The 19,598-nt window shown below is 47.1% G+C and overlaps 1 protein-coding gene across 2 annotated transcripts in view; it reads right to left on the bottom strand.

Annotated features, from left to right (window-relative positions):
- The window catches only part of RALGPS1 (Ral GEF with PH domain and SH3 binding motif 1), a 104,643-nt gene that overhangs the window by 25,875 nt on the left and 59,170 nt on the right, over positions 1–19,598 (bottom strand). For both annotated transcript variants that reach the window (XM_028493509.2, XM_028493507.2), the window contains exons 5-7: positions 18,579–18,662; positions 5,181–5,270; positions 2,424–2,516 (exon numbers count right to left, since the gene is read on the bottom strand). In XM_028493509.2, coding sequence (XP_028349310.1) covers positions 2,424–2,516; positions 5,181–5,270; positions 18,579–18,662 — 267 coding nt within the window. The remainder of the gene's footprint in view (positions 1–2,423; positions 2,517–5,180; positions 5,271–18,578; positions 18,663–19,598) is intronic.

Here is a 19,598-nt window from a genome sequence, read left to right as displayed (position 1 = left end):
GGCTCAGCGGCCATGGCTCACGGGCCCAGCCGCTCCGCGGCATGTGGGATCTTCCCGGACCGGGGCACGAACCCGTGTCCCCTGCATTGGCAGGCGGACTCTCAACCACTGCGCCACCAGGGAAGCCCCGGCTCTCTTGTTTTGACTGACAAGGCATCACTGGAACTGTCCTTGTTGAGCTCCGTGGGGTGTGGCAGGTAAGCACGGGGGCTCCGGAGCCAGACTGCCCCGGTTTGATTCCCGCTCTGCCTCTTAGCTGGGGAACCCTGCACAAGCCATCCCACCTCTCTGTGCCTCCTCTTGATGGTGGGTAGCTGTCAAGAGGAAACGAGGGGACTTCCTGGGTGGCGCAGTGGTTCAGACTCTGCGCTCCCAACGCAGGGGGCCCAGATGTGATCCCTGCTCAGGGAACTAGATCCCACATGCATGCTGCAACTAAGAGTTCACGTGCCACAACTAAGGAGCTGGCGAGCTGCAACTAAGGAGCCCGCCCCCGCGACTAAGACCTGGCACAACCAAATAAATAAGTAAATAAATAAATAAATGTATTTTTTTTAAAAAAAGAGGAAATGAGTTAATATAGGGAAAGCTTTTAGAGCAGCGCCTGGCAAATCTGTAAGGAAGAACAGCTGACCCACATGGCCTGGAAGGGAGTTAGGTGAGGAAGCTCATGCTTTCAAATGGGTCCTGGGTGGATATTTCATTCCAGGCTCTCTGAGGAGCTGTGGGAGATTTATCTTCATTGCAGCAAAGACCCATCAATGGCAGTGATGGTCTGGCCACCCTGGCACAGGACTCTGCCAAGCCACATGGAGTAGTCCTGGATGTTGTTCTGGCCCAATGCTGCCCCACCATCCTGGGCAAGTCACAGCATCCTGCGGAGAACTCTGGCCAAAGCTCCGTGGATGGGCCCTGCCCATCCCTGAGTGGGTGGCATCTCTGTGCAGGCCCCTCATGCTGACTCCCTGCTGCCCTCACTGACTGTGCCACTTACGGGGTCACCGAGAGTCCCTGTGTTACTGACAGTAAGGTCTGTGTACCGTGAGATTCATCACTCCTTCTTCTGGGCCCACACAGAGCTCCCAGCAGTCCAAGAAACAATAGCAGCATCTAAATGATGGAAAATTCATTTGAAAAAGAACCTCCAAGCAACTTTCGAAAAAAGCCTCATGGCTCAGATGGACTCAGGGAATCATAGGGCTGGCAGCAACCACAGAGACCAGTGGCTTCCAAACTTGCTTTGACCTCCAAAGCCACTGCTCAACTGAAGTTCACCCAGAAGCTCAGGACATAAAACTGATGCAAACAGAGCTGCTCTGGCGGAAACCGTGCTCTAGAGGTCTGCTTGGTGCCCTCCGTCCTCTCCCCCAGCCCCTGCTGGCCCCAAGTCAGCTCCAAAGAACCCCTGGGCTCCACAAAGCACTAATGGAGAACCACAGACCCAGGCCAACCTCCCTAAGTAGATACGAGGAGACGAGTCCCACAGAATACCTCTGCACAGACGGTGCCTGAATGCAGACCCAGTCTTTTGACTCCAGGCTAAAACCTCTCACTCCACTTTGCTATGGCTTGATCTATGGAAAATTGCAATTTAAAGAAACAAGGCTCACTTCTGACAACCTACAACATAATCCCTAAGTATTTTAAAGGCCCCTGAACTAGCCAAGTCTGAAACAGAGCCCAGCCCCGCAGACTGGCAGAAAGAAGTTCGGAAGTGAGTTAGTTGCAGAAGCAATGCTGACAACTCCATACAGTTTCCTTCAGTTCTGTGGGACATAAACAGGTCTTGAAAGGCTTGGGCTGTGTGGCTGTGAGAGACCCCAGACCAGGCGGGCCAGGAGGTGAATGCTAATGAGTGATGGAAATAGCAATGACTTCCCCCGTCAGGCGCAGTGCCAAGTTAAGGAGGATAAAGAGGTCTGAGATATTTTTAAAGTACTTTTACAGCAGAAAAACTTTCCTACAGACTCAATTATATAACTATCAGACTCCACCTCTGAGCTGAAATTATCCATGGCCTTCAGGAAAAATAAAATTATTTTTCCCTACATGAGGGTCACAGGTTCCTCCAAAGAAACTCTTAGCTGTACAGCCAGCAGCCCAGCACAACTGCAAGGCTTCCCAGGGGCAGTTTGGAGTGGAGGGCAGACGTCATGCCACTGACCCCGCCATCATACATGATGTTGTCGGGTCCAGAAGGGTCCCCAGTCACGCCGGCTTCCTCACAGCTTCCCTGTCCCCAAATGGGGCTGAGGTCACTGAAGGAGAGAGAGTGGCCAGGGGACACTTCATTAACCCACAGTCATCCTCCGTCATTGGCAAAGGGCAGACCGAGAAAGACTTCTGGGGCTTAAGGAGTAGAGAACTTCACCAAAGAAAGGACGGCCCAAACCAAAGGAACAGACTTAGGAAGATTAACTTACAGCCCAGGTTTTTGTCAGCCTGAAGATGGGTGCACTTTGTAATGCTGACACCACAGACATGAGAGAATGAAGGTTGTTGAGTTCTAGAAGTTTCTGAAAAAAAAAGATATGGAATAGATTATTTTGATGCTATAAACAACAGAACAAAAACATGCTCAAGTGTTACCAAATATTGTCATATTTATGAAATTCAATTACACTTAAAAATATCTCATGTAGAAAATACAGTTCTAGGAAGTTCACAGAAACCATATGCTCTTTTTCTTTCAGATTGTCAAAAGGTGAGCCTGCATCTGAAACATTTGCAAAATTTCGTAAGCTGACTAGTCTGGCTGCTGGACAGAAACATGGCTCGGGATGAGGTTTGATAATGTCCTTTCTGTTCTTTGTTTAGATGAATCTGAACTGTCCCAGCAGGCCTTTGTAAACTGAAACCTCCACTGCGCCAACAATATCAACATGGGTCTACTGCGATTACCTTCACACCCGGAAGCGGGAGGCTGAGGAAAGATGTTATCAATCTGCACGACCCCTCAGCTGGCAGCACAGAGCTCCAGCTTCCCAGCCACTTGACCATGCTTCTCTGAACCAGACCCCAAATTAGTGAGAACATTTGGATTTAATTCCATCTCAGACAAGTTCCTTACCACGGAGGGCAACAGAAGGAGACACAGGTGAGGGTGAGCACAGAAAAATGTAATTGCTCTGCTCTTGGTTTTATGCTGAGGGAAACCTGCCAACAGGACCCGGGTCCCATTTCTCACTCCCAGGAGTCAGTGAAAGTTGTGTAGCCGGCAGGCTCCACGGAACCAAGAGGCCTGGTTCCAACCCCGGTTCCCACTACTGGTGTGTCCTGTGGCAAGTTACCTAAGCTTTCTGAGCCTGGCCATCTTCATATTTAAAATGAGGAAGGTAATCACAGCACCTCTGCTGCGTGGGACGGTGCACGTAAACTGCTAGACCAGTGCCTGGCACCCGGGAGAGTGGACAGTGCAGTGTGCACTGCTTGTTCTTTGTCAGGAAGACTTGTCCCCAACCCCACCCCACCTGCGTGTTCCCACAGCAGCCTGTGCATTTCCTCAGCCCACTGGACTGTATTCTCTTGCACTTGCCCCTCTCTCACCCTGGACCGTGTGTTCCCTGAGAGCCGGGATGAAGCGGTATCTACCATCATATCCCTAGGACCTAGTACAGCACAGAGCAGGGCTTAGTAAAATGAACAAATCCACAAAAAGCCCTTATGCCTAGTCCTCATGGCTCTGTTCCTACCTGGAGACTTCTCCCTTACCACAAAAGTTAATACTGCATTTCATACATCTCGTAATATTCCCTAATCGTTTGCTATGTGTAATAATAGATTCTCTGAGTGAGCTGAATTTCATCCTTTGTATCTGAATGGCTATGCCTGTCACAGAATTTCTTTTAGAGGTGAAGGTTCTCTGGGAGATTATCTAATCCACCCCTTTCCCATTTTATAGATGGGAAACCAAGGCCCAGAGAAAGGAGGAGGCTTGAACAAGAACATAGCCAGGGCACAGCGCCAGCATGATGATCCACCATCGGAAGATGGCAGGGCTTAAGGAGGAATCGTTCTGGATCCCTTGGGTGGGGACTGGAAACTTCCAAACTGAAAGCACCAGGTGGGCTGGAACTTCATCCCACTTTCTCTCGTGGCCCAGCACGAATTCACCGAGAGCAGCAAGTATCATTAAGCCCAGCAACAGTTCCAGGCACTTCAGAATGCACAGGATGTAAAAGCGTCCATGCCCCTAACATACTTAGAGCTGGATGAACACAACCTTGCTGTGAGGGGCAGGAGAGCAGCTGCCCTGAAGGCAGAGAGACACGCTCCGACTGACCGTGGGGCCTGGGCGTGGACACCCACCTCTCTAAGCCTCCCCTTCCTCCTCTGGAAATGGGATAATAATAATGTAAGCATCAAATGCAATCATTTCTGTAAAGCAGCAGCTATGGCGCCTGGCCAGAGAGGGGCCGCAGTGAGGGTGAGCTGGCCCAGGACCTGGGTGGGAAGACAACACGCACACACAAAGCGGGCAGTAAACAGACAGGACGGCGCTCTGCTGAGTCAGGCGAGCCCCGCGGTGGGGAGCAGTGGACTGGGAGGGGCTGGCAGGACTGTGTAAAGATGAGAGTGGTCCCGGAAGGCCCGTGGGATCACAGCCTGGGCTGGCAGAGATGAGGGAAGAGGAGGGGAAAGTGGGGTAAAGACGTGAGCCTGGTGCCCAATAACCGGCAAGGACCGACCCTACCAGGGCAGGCCCAGGGGGTGGGGTCGGGGCAGCAGGGCCCGGGCCTCAAGCTCAAGATGGGGTGGGGTGAGCTCTGCCGACCGCGAACAAACCGTGCAGGATGTGACGGTGTCACAACCTCCGATGCTAACTAAAAGCCATCAACCCCCAGCACTGGCTAAATCTGAAGAGGAGGATGAATGGATCCCAGAGGTAGCCGCTGGGGCCTCGTGGAGAGTCTGTGAAAGGCCATCTATAAAGAATGGTTGGCTGCCAAAACCACAGGGCGGAGGGCACCTGCCTGTGCGTGCACAGCGGCTGGGAGGCTGAGCAAGCAGCCAGGCTGGTCCCACAGCTGCCTCTGCCTGGGGAAGCTGGGTCAGAGCCCCGTGTCTGAACCCTGCCCGGCTCGTCCAGAGCAAATCGGCTCCCAAAGTACCGAGGAAACACCTTTGTGCGATAAAAAAGAAAGGAAAGGAAGGGGAAAAGTAATAATAAAACAGCTTACCTTGGCTATTTTCACAAAATGGCTCAGGATTTCTGCCCTTATTTTTAAAGTCTGTGCTGTTAGAATTTCTCGTACAACCCAAAAACTGACCTGTAGAGTCAAACACAGACACACACAGACACACACACACACACCAGAGAAGTTGTTAAATGCCGGACCAACCAAGTTACCCCGCCCACTACTTCTATGGGATTTCTAAGAGGCTGGGAGACTGAGAGAGCAAACCCTAGGGTTGCAGGAGGTTGAGGGTTCCTTTATGACACCCAAGCCTACAAGTGGGTCCCATGCCGCCAGCACCAGCTCTCCAACGCGCATAGTGGTGCTGCGAGAAATAAGTACTCCCATTATTAGCCAGGGGACTTATTGGGCCTCCATCGACATATGGGTCTCCCTGAGGTGCTTCAGGAAATTTTGAGATGTATCAGACAGGATTTCTGCTCAGAAGGATCCCAGTTATGGGGAGACGGATGGATGGATGGACAGATGGACAAATGGCCAGACAAAGGGATATGCATGCTGGCAGTACCACCTATGAGATCCATATCCCCAGCCAGACCCAAGGCAAGAAGGACTCACCTATATTCGCACAATTATAACAAATTTCATTTTCTAGGAGAGGCTTGCCCAATAATTTAAGTGATACAAAAACATCTCTAGGGCTTCCCTGGTGGCGCAGTGGTTGAGAGTCCGTCCGCCTGCCGATGCAGGGGACGCGGGTTCGTGCCCCGGTCCGGGAGGAGGATCCCACATGCCTCGGAGCGGCTGGGCCCGTGAGCCATGGCCGCTGAGCCTGCGCGTCCGGAGCCTGTGCTCCGCAACGGGAGAGGCCACAACAGTGAGAGGCCCGCGTACCTCAAAAAAAACCCAAAACATCTCTCAAAGTTCTGTAAAGCAATGCAGGTAAAAAGGCATGTTTTTCTTTTTCTCTTTTTTTCTTTTTTTTTTTTTTTTTTGCGGTACGCGGGCCTCTCACTGTTGTGGCCTCTCCCGTTGCGGAGCACAGGCTCCGGACGCGCAGGCTCAGCGGCCATGGCTCACGGGCCCAGCCGCTCCGAGGCATGTGGGATCCTCCTCCCGGACCGGGGCACGAACCCGCGTCCCCTGCATCGGCAGGCGGACGGACTCTCAACCACTGCGCCACCAGGGAAGCCCAAGGGCATGTTTTTTTGGAGACAACATATGCCAAAAGGATATACTGGTACTTTTGGTTCCGAATATCATTCACACTTGACCATCCTCGAGCCCCTGAGTCTTTTGGTGGGAACAAGAAAGTCATCCACCAGTGTCTAGTTGACTCACATGATGCCTCAATGAAACAAGAGGAGCTTCATGCTAAGAAACACTGGGCAGTGGTTTGCTTTCCTGTTTATGTTTCATGACTATAACAGCAGCTCTATGTGAAACACGGATGCCCAAGAGTGCAATGACAGCACTGCAAAGAAAGGAGGAGAGATGGGCAGAGAATGGGGGAGACGTGGAATGAAAAGGAAGGCTAAGCATCTAAAACCTCTAAATTTTACAAAGACTAAAATAGTTAAGGATAGTCCAGAGTTATCAAAGCATGTTTACTGCTGCAACCAAATGTCTTCCCTTTACTGAAATACTGTCACTTTTCAATGAGAAAACAAGAAAAGATTAAATCGCCAAGAATCAAAATTTAGCTTCTTATATTAAGCAGGAATATTATAGAAAAGTTTTCTCTGTGTAATTATCTGTGGTTGCCTCCAGGACATGCCTGGGTTTCCATAGAATCATTTTTTCCAAGGAATTGCCTAAAATTAGGTTCAGACTCAAATGTTACTAGCCAGTTATGGAAGAAAGATTTTCCATATAGCAAGATTTTTTCTAGGTGATATGCCCATAAACCTTATATTTTAATACATGCACACTTTTATGCCACATAAATCTCAAGTGTGATAGTTTATATGTATAATTTAATAGATTCTTATGTGTCAAAAAAAATCACACCTATTTAAAGCATAATTATGGAACGTGGCAGAGTTGACTCAGGTGGTGTTCAGAGGCAACTCTGGATCAGTTCACTTCAGCAGACTTGCACGAAGCCCTTACTGTGTGCTCCAGGCACTGCGAGTCCAGACATCACTGTATTAAAAGGCAGCTGGTGATCATGGCTGGCACAGTGGTTGAGCGTCCGCCTGCCGATGCAGGGCACACGGGTTCGTGCCCCGGTCCGGGAAGATTCCACATGCCGCGGAGTGGCTGGGCCCGTGAGCCATGGCCGCTGAGCCTGCACGTCCGGAGCCTGTGCTCCGCAACGGGAGAGACCACAGCAGTGAGAGGCCCGCGTACCGCAAAACAAAAACAAAAACAAAAACAAAAAAACAAAAAACAAAAAACTTGGCCTCCAAAAGCTTTATTTGTTGATCCATAAAAATTGGAGCAGGCTAATACCAGTTATTACAGCTCTTTTTTTCTTTACTAACCTAGTGGACAAACTAATGTCTCACTGTTTCTATTTTACATTTCTTTCATGACTCCTCAGTTAACATTTTTTTGCAAGTTTTTTCAGTTTTTTGTTGCAAATATTTATAGGCCATTTGTATTACTTGCCTGTGAATTACGTGTTCAATTCCTTCATCCACCTTTCTATTGTTACACCTGTCCTCTGACTCTTGATTAGTAAAAGGTGTTTATATTAAAGAGAATACATTACCCCTTTGTGAGTCATACAGTGTGCCAAGAGTGTGGAGAAACTGATACTCATACACTGTTTCACTGTTTGCAGGGGTATAAATTCACAGGACCATTTTGAAGAACCACTTGAATATATCTTTCAAGCTGTTAAAAGTTATATTCTCCCTGGAATATTTATCTTACAAAAATACAGAAATGTAGAGTGATACACATACAAGGGTTCACTGAAGCACTGTTTATAAAGCAAAAGAATACGCCCATCAATAGGGAACTGGTTGCATAAATAATACTATCACCTCAAACTTTGGAAGGAAGTCGCTATGGAAGGAAGGAGGCAGTTGTGCTCCACCTTCTTGAGGGCAAAATATCTACATAGATTATCAGGAATTCTTCTGCATAGGAGGTTTGTCTAGTCTCCCCCATTTATTTATTTATTTATTTATTTTTCCCCCATTTATTTATTCCATCATTTGTTTACATCAGAATGGACTCATGGATATTTATTTTATACTTTGGGGTTCTGATCCAATACTATGTTATTTATTTCCTTACTCAAATTGTTCCAGCTTTGGCCACTGAGAGCTGGCTTCGACGTGCCCCCAGCATTGTTTGGTTGGTTGGTTTGAGCACTTCCTTACTTTCTGGAACTACAAGATGCCACAGCCTCATCCTGTACATTTCTTGTCCCAGTCCGAAACCAGCCATTTCTCCAAGGAGCCTTGGTTCCTTTCTTTAAAAATATTTTATTTATTTATTTACTTATTTATTTTGGCTGCGCCGGCTGGGTCTTAGTTGCAGCATGTGGGATCTTCATTGCAGCACGCAGACTTCTTAGCTGTGGCATGCATGCGGGATCTAGTTCCCCGACCAGGCATCCAACCAGGGATCGAACCCGGGCCCCCTGCATTGGGAGCACAGAGTCTTACTCCCTGGACCAGCAGGGAAGTGCCCCTTGGTTCCTTTTATTAGATAATGGTATTAGAAACCAAGATCTGGGAGCTACGTGTGCTTGTGCTACTTAGGTATCACTGTTTCTAGGTCCTCTCAGATGCAGAGCAAGGAAATGTGTGTGTGTGTGTGTACCCTAACTCTTGTATATATACATACCTATAAATATTTCTATATGTAACCATCTGTATCTATATTAAGCTAAATATGACTTCCTACTAATGTCTCCACCTCCAATCCATTACCATATGGATCATTCTAGCCTCCCCTTGCTTGTCTACAACTTCCCACTACAACAGGTGGGAGAAACCTGGGTCCCACCATCTGCCACCCATTTCCTTAATTGTTCAATTCCAGTGTTCATGCATAATGGCTCCAGAATTGTTACCCATCCGCCCCTGGGAAACAACTTGATCAGAGTACAGTGCTTATATACAGTTCCTTTTGTCTTTAGTCTTTCAGGCTCCCTCATTTCCAAAGTTACTTAGGCCAGCACCTTTTCCCCTCACCCTTCTCAGGGAGGTTGTTTCATACATTTATAATCCAGTTAGGTTCGCTTGTTATGTTCTACATTCCATCCTAGGACCCCTTAATCTCCACAATGATTAAAATTTGCATATTTAGCACTAAGAGGTTTACTCTTAGTGCTGTAAAGTTCTATGGGTTTTCACAAATGCACAGTGGCATGTATCCAACATTATAGTATCATACGGAATAGTTTCACCACCCTGAAAAATCCCCTGTTCTTCACCTACTCAAAGCTCTCCCCTTCTCACACCTCTGGCAGCCACTCATCTGTTTACCATCTCTATAATTTTACCTTTCCAGAATTTTTTTCAGCATTTTCCAGAACGTCAAAAAAAAAGTGGGGGAGGTAATCACACTTATGTTGCCTTTTCAGACTGGCTTCTTTCACTTAGCAATATGTATTTAAGATTCATCCATGTCTTTATGTGGCTTGATGGCTTATTCTTTTTTTTTTTCGGATGAATACTATTCCATTGTATGAATTTACCAGTTTGCCTATCCTTTCACCTATTGAACGACATCCTAGTTACTTTCAGTATTTGACTATTATAAATAAAGCTGCTATAAATATTTGTGTGTTATTTGTGTATCTGTGTGTGTGAATATGTGTATGTGTGTAGATGTAAGATTTCAAATAAACTGTATAAATATTGAGGAGTTCAATTGCTGGATCATACCATTTTTCATTCCCACCAGCAACAAATGAGTTTGTGTTGCTCCAATTACTTGCCAACAATTGGTATTGTCAGGTTTGGTGAGGTTTTTTGTTTGTTTGTTTTGGGTTGTTTTTTTTGTGTTTTTTTTTTTTTTAGCCATTCTAATAGGTGCGTAGTGTTTGCCTTTCCCTGATGGCCAATAATGGTGAGCATCTTTTCACATTTATTTGCCCTTGGTTACATCTCTTTGGTAAAGTACTTATTCAGATATTTGGCCTGTTTTTTTTTTTTTTTTTTTTTTGGCTGCGTTGGGTCTTTGTTGCTGTGCGTGGGCTTCTCAGTCGGGTGGCTTCTCTTGTTGCAGAGCACAGGCTCGAGGCGCGCAGGCTTCAGTAGTTGCAGCGTGTCGGCTCAGTAGTTGCAGCGTGTCGGCTCAGTAGTTGTGGCTCGCGGACTCTAGAGCACAGGCTCAGTAGTTGTGGCTCATGGGCTTAGTTGCTCCGCAGCATGTGGGATCTTCCTGGACCAGGGATTGAACCCGTGTCCCCTGCACTGGCAGGTGGATTCTTAACCACTGCACCACCATGGAAGTCCCTGGCCTGTTTTTTAATTGGTTGTTTTCTTTTTTAAGATTTTTTTTTTTTGATGTGGACCATTTTTAAGGTCTTTATTGAATTTGTTACAATATTGCTTCTGTTTTATGTTTTGTTTTTTTTTGGCCAGGAGGCATGTGGGATCTTAGCTCCCAGACCAGGGATCAAATCTGTACCCCCTGCATTGGAAGGCGAACTCATAACCACTGGACTGCCAGTGAAGTCCCTAATTGGGTTGTTTTCTTATTGCTAAGTATTAAGAATATACTTTGGATTCAAGTCTTTTATCAGATATGTGTTTTGCAAATATTTTTCCCAGTCGTGCTTTGTCTTTTAATTCTCTTAAAAAATGTCTTTTGCAGAATAGAAGATTTTAATGAAGTCCAACTTACCAATTTTTTCTTTCATGGATTGTGCTTTGGTGTTATATCTAATAACTCATCACCAAAGGTCATGTAGGGTTTTCTTCTGTTTTCTTTTAGAAGTTTTATAGTTTTGTCTTTTACATTTAGGTCTATGATCAATTTTGAGTTAATTTTTATGAAAGGCCTAAACTCTTGTGTCTAGGTTCATTTTTTCACATACACAAAAACAGTTCCAATTGTTCCAGCACCATTTGTTGAAGAAATTACTCTTTCTCCACTGAATGCCCTCATGCATTTGTCAAAGGTCAGTTGACTATATTTGTCTGGGTCTATTTCTGGGCTCTCTATTCTGTTTCATAATCCTAGACATCTATTCTTTTGCCAATACCAAGCTGTCTTGATTATTATAGCTTTACAATCAGTCTTGAAATCAGGTAGAGTGAGACCTCCAACTTCATTCTTTTTCAGTATTGTGCTGGTTATTCTACATCTTTAGCCTTTCCATATAAACTTTAGAATCAGTTTGTTGATATTTATAAAATAGCTTTCTGGGATTTTAATTAGGATTGAACTGAATCTATAGATCAAGCTGGGAAGAACTGACATCTTAATAATTAGTCTTCTAATACATGAAGATGGAATCCCTCTCTATTTCAATCTACTTTGATTTCTTTCATCAGTGTTTTATAGTTTTCCACATATAGAACCTGTACATACTTTGTTAGATATATACCTAAGTATTTCTTGAGTATGTGTGTGCTACTGTAAGTGGTGTGTGTTTTTTTTAAATTTCAAGTTCCAATTCTTCATTGCTGGTATATAGGAAAGCTTTCATATATTGATCTTGTGCCCTGCAACCTTGCTATACTCCCTTATTAGTTCTAGGAGTTTTAAAAATAGATTTCTTTGAGATTTTCTGTATAGACCATCATGTCATCTGTGAATAAAGACAGTTTTATTTCTTCCTGAAGCAACACAAACTTTCACTCTTTGCTGGTGGGAATGCAAAATGGTACAGACACGATCCAGCAACTGTACTCCTAGATATTTACCCAGTTTATTTGAAGTCTTATGTCCACACCAAAAATAAAACAGCATGCATATGTTTATAGCAGTTTTATTCGTAATCATCAAAAACTGTAAGTCCGGGCTTCCCTGGTGGCGCAGTGGTTGCGCGTCCGCCTGCCGATGCAGGGGAACCGGGTTCGCGCCCCGGTCTGGGAGGATCCCACGTGCCGCGGAGCGGCTGGGCCCGTGAGCCGTGGCCGCTGAGCCTGCGCGTCCGGAGCCTGTGCTCCGCAACGGGAGAGGCCACAGCCCGCATACAACAACAACAACAACAACAACAACAACAACAACAACAAAAAACCAAAACTGTAAGTCCTTCAGAAGGTGAATGGATAGACTAGTAAATCCATACAATGAGCAGTATTCATAAAAAAGCCATCAAGCCATATAAAGACATGGATGAATCTTAAATGCATATGGCTAAGTGAAAAGACAGTCAGAAAAGGCTACATATATATGAGTCCCTTTTTTTTTTTTTTTTTTTTTTTTTTACATTCTGGAAAGGTAAAACTTTAGAGATAGCAAGCAGATCAGAATCTGGACCACTGCCTTCCTCTCCATAGTAAACCCTGCCTTATTCCTTGGGTAACATCAACATCACTGTGAACAACCATGGTCACTTCAGCAACTGTTACCCACCTATCACTCCAGTCACCCCCTTCTCCAAATTACCCAGGACTGCCCTGCATCAGAAACCTGAAGTTCCAGTCTCGGGCCACAACCTTTAACCTTCTAATCCTCACCTGCTCCTTGACCCGAGCCCCACTGCTGTGCCCATCCTTCCCTCTCACCACGCCTTGGAGTCGTTGGTGGCCCTTTTCCTCTTGAGCACATGGATCCCCTATCATTTGTCACTTCAGCCCCTTCTTAGCCAGTACTTTTAGGTCCCTTGCCCCATGGTCCTTCAAAAAATCTGCTTTGCTCATCATGGATGGATCCAACCACTTGCCCTCCTGTGCCCCTCTCTTTAGGGTGCCCCTCTCTTTAGGCTGCAAAGTGCAACTAGAGAAAACATCTACCCTCATGCCCTGGGGCTACTTTAAAAGCCACAATCTCTGTGTCCATCGGCTCTGCCCACAAGTCTTTCTATATTTCCATAGTCAACCTTCTCTTTCCCCTGGAGTGGCTTTTTCAAGCTCCCCCAAAACCCCTCAAGCTTTCCTCCTGCTTCCCCGCCTTCACCTCCTATTTCACTGAGGAAAGAGGAGCCGTGAACCTCCTTGCACCACACCTACAAGCAGACCTGTGTCTGTATCTTTCCTTTCTGCAGACTCGCCTTTTACGATGAGGAGGTCCCAGGCCTCGGCCTCTCCCACCTTCGCTGGGACTTCACTTCATTATGTATTCCCTCTCTCTCCTCATCTGTAATTTTTCCCGGTCTACTGGCTCTTTCCATTCAAAACATGTACACCCCCACGGCTCTTTCTGCTGAAAAGAAAAAAGGAATATTAACACCTCCCTGAACGTCTTCAACCCCTCCAGCCACCCCCTTCTTCTCATCTTTCTCCTTAGAGCCACTGTTCAAGCATCGCCTACACCTGCTCTCTCCATTTCCTCACATCTACCGCTCAAGCTGCTACAGCCCAGCTTCCATTTCACATCCCCACAAAACAGCTCCTGCTGAGTCTAGCACCGCCGTGCTACTAAACATAAAAGACTCTTTTTTTAGTCCTTTTAAACGACCCATTCTGTAGCATCCCGTTATCCTTGAGACACCGATTTCCAAGACACCAGCCTTTCTGGGTGTTCTTCTCATGCCCAGGCTGCTCTTTCTCAGCCCCTTCTCCTCTGCCCTTCCCATAAGCCCTGAGGCTCTCACGTGGGCCTCTGCTGCTCCCTGGGTAATCTCATCTGCTCCTGTGGCTTCAAATGCAGATGACTCCAATATCTGCATCTTCAAGCTGGATCTTTCCCCTGACTCCCAGACGCAAGTATCCAATTACCTGCTGCATGGTTGAACTCACACCTCTCTCCAGACCTCTCCAGACCTCTCTAACTCCAGACCTCTCTCCTCTCTGTCATCTCCTCTCTCACAACTGCTCCTCCTCCTCTGTACTCACCATCTCAAAGAGTGGTGCTGCCAAGGACCAAAGCGGGGCCTCCTTTGCTCCTCCCTGTCATCTCCCTCCAAATCCAATCAATCACCCAGTGCTATCATTCGGTCTCTTCATATTCTCTCGAGCCCGGCCACTTTATGTCTCTGTCGTTCACCTAGATTAACGGGACAGACTCCAGTCCAGTCTCCTGGCCTCCCTTCCTACTGCCCACACCTCTCCTCTGGTTTTCCCACCCTAGCACTGATTCCCCTGGACTGTAATCCCCTCCATCACGTCTGTCTCCCCCACCAGACTAGGAGCTAATGATGGCAAGGGCTACATCCAGTTTACTGCTGATCCCCTGAACCTAGCACAGAGCCCGGTACCAGGTTCAGTCAATGTCTATTAAATAAATAAATGAATATAACCAGAAGTAATGAGCCTCAAATGAAAGAGGGCTTATACCGTGAGGAAAGAATAACTGTTTGGGGGTAGCATTTGGAAGGGAAAATGCTAACGCTGCCTCCCAGCCCTGTGATAAATGAGGTCTGGAAGAACAGGGGGTTCTACTGGAGTCATGTTCAGAAAAATGGGGAGGCCCCTCGTAAAGAAACTCACCAGCTCTGTGGCTTTGAGCAAGTTACTTCACTTTCCAGAACCTCAGCTTCCTCATCCATAAAACGGGTTTAAAATATCGGCCTCAGTGGGTTTTGTGAAAACAGAATTCGATGATGCAGGTTAAATGCTTAGCACAGTATCTAACTCAGTAAGTTGAGCCTAAGTGCTCAATAACTGTTATTTAAATAGTCTTGATTAAAGCCAAGAGGGATCAGGAATATTCAGTGACTAGGCTAATGATGCGTGGATGGGGTATCAGCAGACTGATCAGGGGAGAAAGCTCAGAGCTGGATGGAAGAGTGCAAGCGGGAAGAGGGTCTGTGGGGGGTTCTGGCCGTCACTCAGCCTCTTCCTGCCCGAGCACCAACTTTCCCTGAGGAACTGCCAGTCCTCCAATCTCAGTCCCTGCAGCCTTGGCCCCCTACCCTACCTCCACAGGAAGGCCTGTTTCTGAGACCTGGCCAGCCAGAGCCTCCTGTTTCCTGGTCAGGGTGATGAGATCACGAAGCACAGGATGGGACCCAAGCTAGGGCCATCAACCCCAGAGTCTGTATTCCAGGACATCAAATGGAGCTACTGAAAAAGAGGAAGGTCTTTTCTGCAGGGGTTGCCCTCACAATGAGCTGTTGGCAGTCATCTTGGAACCACAGAGGAGGAGGCTGCCTGAGGGGAGCCAGCACAGAGAAAACACCTCCCTGAACGTCTCCAGGGACCTCCAGGCGGAGAGAGCAGCACCATCCAAGGCCCCTAGCAATACGCGAAGTCTAGTCTCTCCCTGGACGTTGTTACATAAGCCAGTAAGGTGAGTTTGAGCTGGGGTTTCAGTCATTGAGGACTACATACGTGTGTGTGTGTGTGTGTGTATATATATATATATATATATATATATATATATATATATATATGAGTCCATGAGAAAAGTTAAAGCAGTCCTCCAGGGCAAAGTGTTGGGAACCTTTGCCCGGTCCAATCTCTGCTAATACATAAGGGTCCTGAGACCCAGACTTGGACTTGCCTAAGGCCTCAGAACAGGTTAACAGCAGAGCCTGGACTAGAACCAAGTCATCCGAATTCCCTCTCCATCTCTTCCTAATTCTTCATCTTCAGGACACTATCCCAACCCTACCGCCAGCACTTAGGCCCAAAGTTAACCTTCCTTTCAGCCTGTAGCTCCCACTACGCTACCACCCTTTTTAAGGCTGATATTACTTGTTTACTATATGTCAAGTGCTGAGCTAAACCCTTTACATCCATGATTCTCATTTAATTCTTCAAAAATCACTTGAAATGATTCTTCCTGTTTTATAAATGAGGAAGGTCAGAGGCTGAAAGACAACCCGAGATCATACAGGCAACAAGTTGTAGAGCTAAGGTGCAAACTCAGGTCTGTTTGATTCCATGCGACCACAGCTCCTCAGCCTGCTGTCCAGAGACCTCTAAAGTGTTCATGTACAGACTCTGGGGGGCAGTGGGCAGGGAAGGCAGCAAACCCACTCAAATTAAATGCAAATGTATATATCTATGTATTTATCTGAGGGCAGGTTCATATGTGATATTGTCAGATTCTCAAAAGAACCCGTGATCGGAAAAAGACTGAGAACTTCTGGCTTTATGGTGAACACCCTGGGGCCAAGACACAAGCCTGGCCCATAACAGACCCTTAGGGAACTTGGCCAAGCTCTTCCATCTCAGCCACCCTATAAACAAATCCCAAGGGACTCAGGTCCCATGGAGAAGCAGGCAAGTTCTCAGAGGCTGACCAGAACACTGGCTGCTGGATTTTTGGTTTGGCCACAGGGAGCCTCAGATTCCCTCGCAACCTCCTGCCAATCAGCTAATCTTCCCTTTTTTCCCGAAAAAAATGTTTGGATGCCTACTACATACAGACACAGTGCTAAGAGCTCTACCTATATCGCTTCATTTAATTTTCGTAACAACTGTGCAAAGTGAGTACTATTATTATTCTCATTCGCAGATAAAGAAAACAGGCTCAGGAAGGTTAAGTGACCTGCTTGCCTTTATCTGGAGTCTGATGAGCAGCTTTGTTGTCACGCATGAAAGTCTGCCAGGAAGAGACGCCAATCAGTTCATCTCAGGGAAAGCAGCCCCAGCGGCTGATGGACTGGCCGCTGGCCAGTTTTCAAACCAGAGCTACCAGGGCTGTGTCCAGGAGCTGCTCTTTAAGTGGCTCACAGGCCAGCAGGGAGACCATTTCTCAGAGCATTCTGTTTGGGAAAATGCAGCTTTACTTCTGGCTCATTTCACCCACTTGGTCTGAGCTGGACACAATACAACTGTTTGCAGAACAAGCTGCACTGCCCTTTGCCAAGCTGACCTGGCCTCCACGTGCAAAGCAGATTACATCAGAGCCACCAGTGGCCCTCCTCCGGGAGCTCTGTAGCTGATCAGAGGTGGGACTGAGCTGGCTCCCAGCCAAATAGTTTTGCTAAGGAAACTATGAATCCCCTGATACTGTGTACACATCTGGTTTTTTTAAAAGACTAAGCTCAGTTGAAAAGGAAAAGATTTTGAAAATAAAGAAGAAGAAAAAAAAAAGGCTTCAGTATTTCTCTTTTCAAAACAAAGGGTGTACAGTCCCTACCACAGATGTGGCTAGGCCTTCCTTAGTTCCTGTTGTATCTCAGAAAACAACAATAATGTGAACTCTGGCCTTGATCATCAGAACACAAGCTGGCGCCTCTCTGAGGCCCCCAGTATGCTTAGAGTGGTAACCAGCCGGGGCTGGAGAAGCCTGGAGAGAGCTGAGTAATGGCGATGCGCAGGACCCGGCATTTCCCAGCGGGACAGCCCAGCTGGAAGGAAGGCCCAAAGGGAACCCAGGCCCAACACCCAGAGCCCCAGTCACGTACACTATGCAACCTCGAGGGCCCTGTCCTCATCTGAAACCAGAAAAGCTAGAAGAAAGAGGAAAAGCTGTCAACAGCCCCATTTGGAGCTCTGGTTTATTCAAAGGGGTCTTGCAGGGTACTTTCTACTGAAGATCATGTTCTGGCAGGTCTGTCTGAGCAGTCAGAAGCCCACCCCACTTAGTTTGTCCAAGTCCCTGATATCATTCCTTTAGGTGGGGATGCAGAGCTTCCTACCTGGAGCAAAGGTTCTGATTGGACCAAGTCGGTTTGTAGTAGCATGCGTGCAGCCAGTGACCAGGCCATCAGAAATTCAAAGAAATTCAATTCAAGAAGTGTTTCCTGAGTACCTCATTCATTCATTCTACATATATTTCCTGAAGGTCTATTATACGCCTGACATAGGGCAAGGTGGTGGGGGACCCAGTGATGAACAAGATAGACATGGTTCCTGCCCTCGTGGAGCCCGCAGATGGCCCAGGAAGATGGAGACTAAAGAGTTACACAGAATGAGGACAGATGGGGAAAGAACCACATGGAGAAGAAGTACAGGTGCACTGAGGGGACATATGACGGGGAGATCTTATATAGGCTGAGATTCATGGGAGGCTCCTAGAGAGAGTGACATTCCCGCTGAGATCTGGTTGGGAGCTGAACAGGGAGGACAGCACGAATGGGGGCCTGATGACACCAAGATATGATGCAGCAGGAAAGAGGTGGGAGGCCAGGACGGCCGAAGCCCACAGAGTGGGGGGGACAGACAAGAGATGAGGCTGGAGAGGTGGACAGAAGCCAGACCCACCACGCAGGACCTTGTAGGGCACATTAAGGTGCCCGAACCTTAGCTTAAGTGGAATTGGAAGGCACCGAAATGACAGATGTGTTCACAGAAAAGATGTGTTCAATTCCACCCGCTGTGTGAAAAAGCACAGATGAAGGTGGGGGCTTAGGAAGGGGGTTTGGACCTGGGGTCAGGTGCCTGAGACTGAAGCCTGGAGGGGCTCCCAGCCCATGGGGGACAACAGAGCGCTATCTGCACAGGCACATGCAAGCGGCATTCTTACCTGGTTAAACCTCCGGGTAAAGGCCACGACGTTGGGAGCGAGACTATGTTTCTCCTTCTTACTCCATCCACAGCTGGCTAGTTCCTGGGAAGCACAAATTCAATTTCAACAGTGATTCCAATGGGGATGCAAATACAGCAGGGCTTCTAACTGGAATGTGGACACAGAGATGGGGAAGGACTGAAGCCTTGGCCATCCATGTCCTCCCAGGGTGGGAGAGATTCTCCTCCTCCTCTGGAGAAGAGGGCTGGGTCTATAGGTGGAGGTGTATCCTGGGACCCCCAGAGGGGAGGGTGAGAAGCAGGATACTTTTCTCCATAACCCCGGCCACATCTCCCAGGACTTCTGTGCCAAATTATTCTCAACCCCGCCACTGCCACTCTGCCAGCTCCCCGGGACCAGAAGCCCTTTCTTAATGCAAATTGTCTGAGAGAGGGTATAATGTTATCTTGAGCAGGAGTCATACCCCAGGGTTAACTTAAAATTAAAATCTGGCTGAAGATACTCAGATTTCATAGACCAAGTGACATCCTCCATTCCTGGAACCAGGGGACGTCATGGGCCAAGCCCACTGGGATCAGAGAAGCTTCTGGGATGACCTCAGATTCCTTCCTGAAGTTGGCCCCTCCCATCTCTCATATAAACAAAAGGCGGCAGAAGGACAGGTCGCCTTAATATCTTCTTCAGGAGCCTAGTCTCTTCTTTTCTAGCAGATTTAGCATTATAATTTGAAGAGTCAAATGACCTAAATGTTACCTAACAGTGAGGCTGTTTCCTCTCCAAGGGAGCAATCTAATGAGATTACCTGGGGGAAGTAGATAAAAGGATGAAGGAAAAGCCATTAACTAAATGCCCAGCTTTGCCAGCTTGTGCCTTGGCGACCCCTGGCAGAGAGAATGCAGGAAAGGAAAGTTCTCTACCCCTCAGTTACAAGGCTTCCCTCTAACTCATATCCAGCCTCTGTATTATTATTATTATTTTTTTTTTTTTTTTTTTTTTTTTTTTTTTTTTGTGGTATGC

Source organism: Physeter macrocephalus, chromosome 9, assembly GCF_002837175.3.
Source record: "Physeter macrocephalus isolate SW-GA chromosome 9, ASM283717v5, whole genome shotgun sequence".
In the NCBI taxonomy this organism is placed as follows: domain Eukaryota; kingdom Metazoa; phylum Chordata; class Mammalia; order Artiodactyla; family Physeteridae; genus Physeter; species Physeter macrocephalus.
This window is presented reverse-complemented; position numbering and strand designations above follow the sequence as displayed.